Below are 10,803 nucleotides of genomic sequence, written 5' to 3' on the forward strand. Positions count from 1 at the left end.
ATCCTCCTCCACACACTCCAAACGTTGCTGAGACTCTGCCTCATTTAGGAGAGTGGATTTAACAGACTGGCAAATGCGCCAGACGACTCTGTAAAAAAAATGGCCGCGGGCAGGGGGCTTCCCTAAGCTGCTCCGTTTTTTGTTTTCTTTTTTAATAGTCTGTGGACCGACCTCCTTCTTGGGAACGGATCCTGGGAAGAGGCGTCTCCGAAGCCGCCATCTTAGGAAGGGAATGCGGGGGGCAAAACAGATTTTGAGGGTGTGGACAGCTGCGTAATAGGGGAATTTCAAGCTCTTTTCGTTTGTAGCCGTTGTAGTGAGCGGTTGGTGGAGCTTGAGTATGGCTTCCCACAAGACTTTCAAGATCAAGCGGTTTCTCGCTAAGAAGCAGAAGCAGAACCGGCCCATCCCGCAATGGATCCGCATGAAAACTGGCAATAAAATCAGGTACAACTCCAAAAGGAGACACTGGAGGAGGACCAAGCTCGGCCTGTAAAGAGAAGCAGCTCCAATCTTACCGGCACAACCCTGAATCTTGCATCAAACTCTCAAGCGCCAGAATGGTCTGTTCCTACCAACCTGCCACCTTATCAGGGCTGGAATTCTGTCTTGTGCTGTGCATTCTCCCCCCTTTGTAGAAATATTTGTTATTACAAATATTAATGAATTAAAAACTGAATTATGGAGGGGGGGAAAATAGGGGAATTTCAACACGTTCTTCGCCTCGCCCGTATCCTGGCCGTCTGCAAATGAAAGCTGTGCCTTGTCTATCTCAGCTGGGCAACTTTTTCCCCGTTTCAAAACATGCTTCTTAGTTAACACCCCCTCCCCTGCACCGCCCAAAGGCTTGGAGCCCACACAGCTGCTCCACTGATCCTCCTCAACAGAAGGAAGCAGTTTTTCCACCCCCACCCAGGTCATTGCACATTGGCCACACACTCCGGATGAGCATGAGTAATGTTTACTCAGAAGTAAACCCTAGTCAGTTTCATGGGACTTAGTGCCAGGTAACGGGCTCCGAAGGGGTGACCAACGTGTTAGTTTCTTGCAGCAAAAGCAACAAAGAATCTCGCGGCACTTCAAAGACTAGCAGGACTGAAGTTTTCGTGGACTACAATGGTACCTCGGGTTACATACGCTTCAGGTTACAGACTCCGCTAACCCAGAAATAGTGCTTCAGGTTAAGAACTTTGCTTCAGGATGAAAACAGAAATCGTGCTCCGGCGGCGCGGCGGCTGCAGGAGGCCCCATTAGCTAAAGTGGTGCTTCAGGTTAAGAACAGTTTCAGGTTAAGAACGGACCTCCGGAACGAATTAAGTACTTCACCCGAAGTACCACTGTACTGTGTACTGCACTTCATCAAATGTATAAAGTGTTGTCTTGAGTTGCAGGTACATACACTAGGGAAGCGGGGGAGAGAGATTGTAAACAGTGTGGTCAGAAGGAAATGAAATGCCATAAACTACAGATGTTACTAACAGTGGGCATTCACACAAAAACAGTACAGTTGTATCTCGGCTCCTGAATGCCCTGGGAGTTGAATTTTCTGGCTCCCAAATGATTGAAAACTGGAAGTGAGTGTTCCAGTTTTTGAATGCTTTTTTGGAAGGCGAATGTCTGCCGTGGCTTCCGCTATTGTTGCCGGTGTGTCTGCACTATAGGAAACCAATTAGAAGCTGCGCCTTGGTTTCTGAACATTTCGAAGTGTTACAGACTTCCAGAACGGATTCTGTGTAACTTCCAAAGTATGACTGTAATGGATAACACAGGTAAACTAATGAACACCTGTAGTGTAATAAAAACCTGCTGTGCCAATTCAAACCACAAATCACAGCATTGAAACCAATGGTGCACTCAATGGTTTCATGTTGCAGTCTCTCACTTTAATTTTTCTTTGGCTACCTTAAGATCAGTTACAGAGGGACTGATGGACAGTAATGTGTATGTATACAAAAGTATACATAAGTTCTGCATTATTGGCCTGAGGCTCCTTTGTTTTTAGGCTGTCAGGTATAGGGCAGGTGGGCATGACTTGGCCTGGAAGGCCTGGTTAGCCTCATAAGGCCAGGGGTTCCCCACTCCTGCATTAGTGAGTAAGGCATTCATCTCCGGCAGCAGAAGCTGAGCTGCAGATAATGGTAGTGAGATGTTGGAGGACAGAGCTGTGCGCTCCTTGAGTTAGTCTGCTGCCCTCAAATGTGGTGGAGAACAGTGTCCTATTGCCAGTATTGAAAGAAGGTTCAGCTGCCAGTATCGTGGGTTTCTGTATGTGGAATGGAGCAAAGGCACCATCTTGTTCTTTGCATGTCTTCAACCAGGCGAAGCCACCATTTGTAGGTTCTTAAGAAGGGACCAGGCCAAACATTTAATATAAAATGGGATTCTGTGTTATATATCCAAGTTTATTGGACTTGATTTAGGAATCTTTTTATAGGCTGTTGGGTAAAATGAAGCTTCCAGTCCTATAAATGTTAACTGCAAGAATGTAAAATGATATACTAGAATTGTATTATGCATCCATTTTCAATTTGCCAAACAAAAAGTTACCTTAAACAGAGGAAAGTGTGAAACATTTCTAAAAGCATTGCCAAATGAGTCTGAATGTTGCAAAATGAGTCCTGTGATGTTCCAGGAAATCTTAAAGTGTATCTGTTGCAAAGCAAGCCTCATCGTATTCAGTTTACCCAGGTGTGGGTGAACATACTTGCACCCTATATTGATTTTGAAATCTTTGTAATTTCAATAGGACTCTGTAACAATGAAAATGTTTCCTTCCTCCAAGGAGCCAAACAGTGAGCACATGCAGTGGCTTTTGTAGGAATTAATGATGCTTCTAATTTTTAATAGGTGGTGAAAGAACACCATTTCAAGAATCATGACTCAGAGTGTATAAATAGCTCTTCTGAGAGCACAACAAAAGCATTGTCACTGTCTTGCACAGCACAGTCAGAGTACATGACAGTTTAATGGGTGTTTAGTGCAATAAATAGCTAAATGCATGTGTACCATGAAGCATGTGCTACTTTGCATGAGTTTCAGAGGAGCTGGGGATTTTAGTTGCTACCTTCAGTCTATAATAATATTAAAATATGCTCCAAAAATACTTGTAGGCAACCTGCAAATAAAAGTCCCACATTTTAAAAAATGTCATGTTGGTATCAGAAGAGAGAACCTCACAGGTATGCCCATCTGTGTGAGGAAAGGAATCTTACCTCCTCCTAAGACATTGCAAATGTGGGGAGACAGCAGGGCCTTGTCAACACTGACCCCATTTTTCTGGATATTTCTGAAGCTCTAACATGCATGTTAACCTTAATAGAAGCTGCAGTTTGTTTACCTTGGAATAACTCCCTGGTCCTGAATGGGGTAACTGCCCCTCAAGGACCAGGTGAGCAGCCTGGGACTCATTTTGGACTCATAGCTGTCCGTGGAGGTGCAAGTTAATTCTGTGTCCAGGGCAGCTGTTTATGAGCTCCATCTGGTACGCAGGCTGAGACCCTTCCTGCCCGCAGACTGTCTCGCCAGAGTGGTACATGCTCTAGTTATCTCCTGCTTGGACTACTGCCATGCGCTCTACATGGGGCTACCTTTGAAGGTGACGCGGAAACTACAACTAATCCAGAATGTGGCAGCTAGACTGGTGACTGGGGGCGGCCGCCAAGACCACATAACACCGGTTTTGAAAGACCTACATTGGCTCCCAGTACGTTTCCGAGCCCCTTTCAAAGTGCTGCTGACATTTAAAGCCCTAAACAGCCTCAGTCCAGTGTACCTGAAGGAGCGTGTCCACCCCCATCATTCTGCCCGGACACTGAGGTCCAGCGCCGAGGGCCTTCTGGCAGTTCCCTCACTACGAGAAGTGAAGTTACATGGAACCAGGCAGCGGGCCTTCTCGGTAGTGGCACCCACCCTGTGGAACACCCTCCCCACCAGATGCCAAAGGAAAAAACAACTGCCAGACTTTTAGGAGACATCTGAAGGCAGCCCTGTTTAGGGAAGCTTTTAATATCTGAAGGACTATTGTATTTTAATATTTTGTTGGAAGCCGCCCAGAGTGGCTTGGTTGGAAAATGACATACCCAACAGTGCTAATATGGCACTGGAATCAACACTACAGTAGTTCTGGGCAGATTTAGAGAGGGGGTAGAGCGCTGGAGGTGGAAAATGAAGCAAGGAAGCAACTCTGTAGCATCTTCCCCTTTGCATCCATTCCACTTCTGCATTTCACATTTTGAGCTGCAGCTGGATGAGTGTTTGCCGATTGCAGCATGAGTAACATAATTTCATTTTATTTTTTTTAAATAGGTCCAAGAAATTATAGACCTGTCAGCCTTAACCCTAGGGCTAGTGCTAGGAGGGGAAATCTAGATAACTAAAAATAAAGCAATTTGAAGATTAGAAGTACAAATCCATAATTTATTTGCAACCAGAAATGAAGTGCTTTAGGAAAAATCTTAAAACCGAGGGCTTGCCTTACAATTAGACTTCAGGGCACCTGGACTCACCACCTTTAAGTCTGATCGTGTAAATTAATTTTAAGTTATCCATATTTTAACTGTACTCTGCGGATAACATGCCATGCCAATTAATGGACTGCAAATATATTGCAAATTCTCTTTTTTAGCCAAGTTCCTTAGGTGTAAAGGTAGTCTCCGCCATTATGGAGATCTCATTTCACCAATGGATCTAATGGTAGGAGTGTAATGTAATGGTAGAAGTGTAATGACAGCGGTGTGCATGTGCATGTTTCAAATTTATTTCTTTAAATCAATGACTAGGACAAATATGTTCAGGCATGACAGAGTGCTCCATATGCTTGCTTTTATATACAGTCTTTCTGTCAAAATGTAAGCGTTTTTTTAACAACAGCTTTGAACTACACTTCCTTTTTATGTTAATTGTTGTGTGATTTTGATGATACTGAAGCTCTAGCATGTATGATATCCTTAATTGAGTTACTTGGGGCAAAACTGCTTTTGCTTGTTAGGAGCTGAAACAAAAATAAAAACAGAGAAAGAAAAGAACAATTGTAATTAAGCATAAATTCATGCATATCATTCTAAGCAAGGAGATAAATCTGTGTGGGTGAATTTCTTGTATTGTGTGAATGCTTTTATTGTCATTCTCACAGCTTTTGTTGTGCTGCTTATTGAATCCACCGTAGATGTGAATTGTAAATAAAATTTACAAGGAAAAGAAGTACAAATTAGCAATTATAGTGTGGATTAGTTTTGTGTCCTGGCCTATGTTGTACTATATTGACTATATGCTTCTGCAGTATTTGACACAGAGCAAGAATACACCTTAAATTGGGGTGGGGGACAGTGCTTTCACAACAATATATTTTGAACAAATGTGGCATAAGATTTGTCTTTTAAATTATGTCAAGGTTTTCCACATGCCTAAGAAAACTCTTTGATGCTTTCATCAACTGAAGTAAGCAACCAAGAGGAAGTCTCTGAAAATTACTTATACACTGAACTGTTATTATGAATAATTGCATAGCTTCTTGAGAGAAACTTTAAATGGAGCTCTTTACTAACGGAGAAAAGGGCTTGCTATTAATGGAGAAAAGAAATACTTCAGCAATCAGCTGGAAACAGTGGCTCTACATGGCTTTTAATATAGCACATTATTAATATCTATCTTCATGTCCAAAATCTTTCTATAACATTTTCTCATCTCATTTAGCAAAGGTCCCCTGCAATGTTAGTTAGAAGCTTCCTCCTTCCAACTCACCTGATTATTTCTGTTCAGCACAGTGTTCCTTAATTTTTCTGTAACTTGTCAGTTGTTTCTTATGGGGTGGGTTACTAACTTCCAGACTTTCAAATCATTAATTGCAAAACACTACTAGTGATTAAAGCCCCTCCCTTCCACTTGCACTGTTTAAGTCTCTCTTTTTTTAAAATAATATTTATTAGCAGTTTAAAAATTACAAAAGAAAAGAAAAAGAATTAAACAATACAATACAATACAATACAAAAACAAAAACAAAAACAAAAACACCACACAACCCAAACCCTAAAACATTAAATCAACCAAACAAAACAAAAACAATCAAAAACACATCCATTAATTTCGATATCATAACTTTCGTTCACTTGTTTCAGTGACCTCCTCACACCTCCCTTTTTGTATTCCACTTCAATTAACTGTTTCAGCAATTCCTTTCCATCTTCCTCTGTTTTCTGTCCTGTAATTTATCTTAACATATTCTAACCTTGTTTTTTCCCTTTAATACATTTACAATCTGTCTGTACCTAATTCCTTATAACATTTCTGCTAAAGCCATATAACTTCATTCCATCATTTTTCTAACATTCATTAATTTTACAATACTTCTGTAAGACTTTAACTTTAATCTTTAAACTTTTTCCAATCTTCTTCCACCGACTCTTCTCCCTGGTCTTGGATTCTGCCAGTCATTTCCGCCAGTTCCATATAGTCCATCAACTTCATCTGCCATTCTTCCCGGGTGGGTAAATCTTGTGTCTTCCAATACTTCGCAATGAGTATTCTTGCTGCTGTTGTTGCATACATAAAGAAAGTTCTGTCGTTCTTTGGCACCAATTGGCCGACCATGCCCAGGAGAAAGGCCTCTGGTTTCTTCAGAAAGGTATATTTAAATACCTTTTTCATTTCATTATAAATCATCTCCCAGAATGTCTTAATCCTTGGGCATGTCCACCAAAGGTGAAAAAATGTACCTTCAGTCTCATTACATTTCCAACATTTGTTTTCGGGCAAATGATAAATTTTTGCAAGCTTGACTGGTGTCATGTACCACCTGTAAATCATTTTCATTAAATTCTCTCTTAGGGCATTACATGCTGTAAATTTCATACCTGTGGTCCATAACTGTTCCCAGTCAGCCATCATAATGTTATGTCCAACATCTTGTGCCCATTTAATCATAGCAGATTTCACCGTTTCATCCTGAGTGTTCCATTTCAACAGCAAATTATACATTCTTGACAAATTCTTAATTTTGGGATCTAGCAATTCTGTTTCCAATTTTGATTTTTCCACCTGGAAGCCCACTTTTTTCGTCCAAATTATATGTCTCCATTATTTGGTAATAATGGAGCCAATCTCATACTTTGTTTTTTAATTTTTCAAAGCTCTGCAGTTTTATTCTGTCTCCATCTTGCTCCAAAATTTCCCAATATTTCGGCCATTTGGCCTCCATATTGAGTTTTTTCTGTGCCTTCGCTTCCATTGGTGACAACCATCTTGGGGTTTTATTTTCTAACAAATCCTTATATCTTATCCAAACATTAAACAGTGCTTTTCTAACAATATGGTTTTTAAACGCTTTATGTGCTTTTACCTTATCATACCACAAATATGCATGCCAACCAAATACATTGTTAAAACCTTCTAAATCCAGCACATCAGTATTTTCAATAAGCAGCCATTCTTTCAGCCAGCAAAAAGGAGCTGATTCATAGTAAAGTTTAAGGTATGGCAGGGCAAATCCACCTCTTTCTTTAGCATCAGTTAATATCTTAAATTTTATTCGAGGCTTCTTGCCCTGCCAGACAAATCTGGAAATGTCTCTCTGCCACTTCTTGAAACAGTCCATCTTGTCTATAATTTGCAATGTTTGAAACAAGAACAACATCCTTGGCAATACATTCATTTTTATCGCAGCAATTCGACCTAGCAGTGATAGCTTCAAATTTGACCATATTTCTAAATCCTTTTTCACTTCATTCCAACATTTTTCATAGTTATCCTTAAACAGATTCACATTCTTGGCAGTCATGTTAACCCTGCACTGTTTAAGTCTCACAGTAATAGCTGGCGACATGAATGCTTGGACTGGGCAACGACCAGTGGCGTAGCGTGGGGGGTGCAGGGGTGTGGGAATATGGTTGAGTTTACCTATAGGGAAAATGGGCGCATGGGTGGAAATGTACTGCAGCCTGACCTTTTGGTAGGGCAGGCTGTGTTAAGCATGATCAGCGCGTGGACACCTTATGCTGGCCTGTGATTGGCTTATACAGCATACCCTGATAGTGGAGTGATTTTCCTTATATGGTATTGTCTTTTACTGTTGAGTTGATACAATGTTCTGTGAAATAATAAAATGCTAGGCCGCAGCAGTTTGAGCATGTGCAGGCCTGATCAGTTCTGTTCAGCTCAGTTCAGCTCAGTTGTTGCTGGCTAGGCCTATTCAATACATTTTTGGTGTGAGACTGATTTATTTCTTATGGCGAGCAGGCCCTCGTCATTTGGTGCCCCGTGTGAATAACTTCGGACTCCACGGTGTTTCTCATCGTCCAGCATTCACCACGCGTCTTTCATCCACTTCGGATCCCGGTGTGTGCTTTCCTTCTGCCTTTGTGGGACAGTCTCTTTCGGACTTCGTGCGCTGCGGCCCTCTCAGCACTGACCACACCCGGCCAGGGTTCCAGGTACCACTCATCCTCTCCTTTAGGATCCCGGTTAGTGCTCCCTACTTTTGTCGCTTCTTTTCATCCTTTGTGGATCCCAGCGACTGCTCTCTTTTTTCTGCTGTTCTCACTATCATGGGGCAATCTCTCTCTGCACCACAGAAGAAATTTTTTGATGACCTTAAATTCCTCCTGGCCAGTAACAACCTTGTTGTACTTGATGCTGATCTCAAGGCCCTTATTCAAGCTTTGGACACCCACTGCCCCTGGTTTCCTCAGGATGGCACTTTTGATTTAAAAGACTGGGAAAAAATAGGACAATTTTTCCAGAATCATCCTCAAATTGATGTTAAAGTTTTACATGCCTGGTGTAAAGTTTACAAGGCTTTGTCAAGCCTAACTCCTGCAAATATCCTCCTGGCTGCCTCATCGCCTGTCTCACCTGTCATTTTGGCTCCTCCTTCGCCTCTGCACCCCACGTTGCCTTCTTCAAATCCTCCGGTTTATGTGCCTCCTAAACCACCGGATTTCTCCCCTTCGGCTCCTTCTGTCTCACCGCTGCCTCCACCACCTTTTTCGCCTTCTGTCCAGCCCTCTACCACTGTTTTTCAAGAGTCTCTTCGTGCAGCTGCTCCTTTGTTGGCTTTTGATTCTGCCACCCCTAATCTTTTTCCTGTGATTGTTCCTGCCGCCCCGGGGGGAGGCCCAGCCCGGCACGAACAGTTTGACTTGAGAATCATAAAAGAACTATATTCCTCTGTCAGGGACAATGGCCTGCATTCCCCTTATACCTTGGGACTTTTTGGTACTCTTTTTCAACAGAATATGGTACCAGAGGACATTAAATTGTTAGCCCGTACTGTAATGCAGCCTCATCAGATGATTTTATTTATGCAAGCTTGGCACTGGGCTTGCCAACGTCGCGTTGATGGTATTCGTGACAATCTCAATAACGCTGCGCAGGCAGCTCACCAAGCCGCGGTTGCTGCCGCAGGTGCTGGCGCTGCACCCCCAGCCCCTGTTATGTTGACCCATACGGATGTTTTTGATGGGTTGACGGGTGGGGGCAACTTTTTTACCATCGCCCAGCAGTTAGCCCTTAATCCTATGTATTGGGAAGCCACTACCGCTGCCGCTCAGGAGGCCCTGTCTGCCGTGCCTGATGATAAGACAGAACATGGTGGTCGGTGGGGAAGCGTCCGTCAAGGCCCTGCAGAGCCCTATGGACAATTTATAGATCGCTTGTATAACACCCTCAAGCGGCAAGTTCAGGACATAGCTGCCCAAGAAGTGATTGTTCGCCAGCTTGCGTTCGATAATGCAAATGAGGACTGTAAGCAAGCGCTGCGCCCTTTGATGACGACGCCCAATATTGCCATTGCTGATATGCTCAAAGCCTGCCAGTCAGTGGGCACTGAGACGCACAAAGCTCGCCTTCTAGCCGCGGCTCTGTCCTCCGCCGCGCCCCAAATTCCTGCCAAAGACAAAACTTGCTTTGGATGCGGCAAAGTAGGGCATTTTCGTGCGCAGTGCAGATCTACCACACAGCAGCGTCGCCCTAACTCAAAGTGCCCCATTTGCAAGAAGGGTTTCCATTGGGCCAACCAATGCCGTTCCGCCACGCCTCAGCAAGGTCAGCAGACTCAGCAAAACCAGCTATACCACCGAAACCAGCCGACGGGAAACCGGCAGTCGGGCCCGCCCCGGGCCCAGGCACAACAATAGGGGATCCAGCGCTTCCTCCGGTCATCCCACCTCCGGCCTTGCCTCGTCTTTTCTTAACTCAGGACTTATGCCTGCCAGTTCCCTATGTGCCACAACAAGTTAGAGTGTCAGTAGGGGCTGGTTTTTCTTCTTCAGCACAGTGCCTTGTCTTTCCATTGTCAGACATCTTGCGACATGGGGTCCACCTTGTTCCAGATGTTTTACATGGGTTACAACAAAATGACCCCTATGTGACTGTTTTCTCTGATCGTCCAGCGCATCTGCAATCTGGCTCTCCTGTAGCGAAAATCATATGCATCCCAGGGTCAGCCCAGGATCATGACCCTCTCATTGCCGCTACCTTTTCAGTCACGGAAGAGCGCCCTAAGATCCAGATGACCCTTGGAGGCCGCACGATTGACGGTATTTTCGACACAGGGGCTGACTGCTCCGTGATTGCTGCCAAGGATTGGCCCCCCGCTTGGCCCACCGAACCAGCTTCTTCTGTTGTCGGCGTTGGAGGCGCTGCCTCGGCCCGCCGCAGCAGAAACCCTATTTTGATCCAGGGTTCACAAGGTTTTGAAATGACCATTCTACCTCTGATCTTGGACATCCCTGTCTCCCTTTGGGGGCGAGATCTGCTTGCTGCAGCGGATACCACCATTTCTACAAATTTATGCTGAGGGCTGCCCCTGCC

The 10,803-nt window shown here is 43.8% G+C and overlaps 1 protein-coding gene across 1 annotated transcript; it reads left to right on the forward strand.

Moving 5' to 3' along the window:
- The first annotated feature begins 285 nt into the window (after positions 1 to 285).
- On the forward strand, positions 286 to 684 carry LOC307216535 (large ribosomal subunit protein eL39). The gene has a single exon (XM_079976955.1). It carries the CDS (start codon positions 341 to 343, stop codon positions 494 to 496), a length of 156 nt encoding a protein of 51 aa, XP_079833081.1. The 5' UTR covers positions 286 to 340; the 3' UTR covers positions 497 to 684.
- The last annotated feature ends 10,119 nt before the right edge of the window (positions 685 to 10,803 follow it).

The sequence above is a fragment of the Podarcis cretensis genome (assembly GCF_951804945.1).
Source record: "Podarcis cretensis genome assembly, chromosome: 5".
Lineage (NCBI taxonomy): Eukaryota > Metazoa > Chordata > Lepidosauria > Squamata > Lacertidae > Podarcis > Podarcis cretensis.

What these genes read in the sequence shown, in the direction of transcription:
- LOC307216535 (XM_079976955.1), top strand. Translation starts at nt 341, where the DNA reads ATGGCTTCCCACAAGACTTTCAAGATCAAGCGGTTTCTCGCTAAGAAG.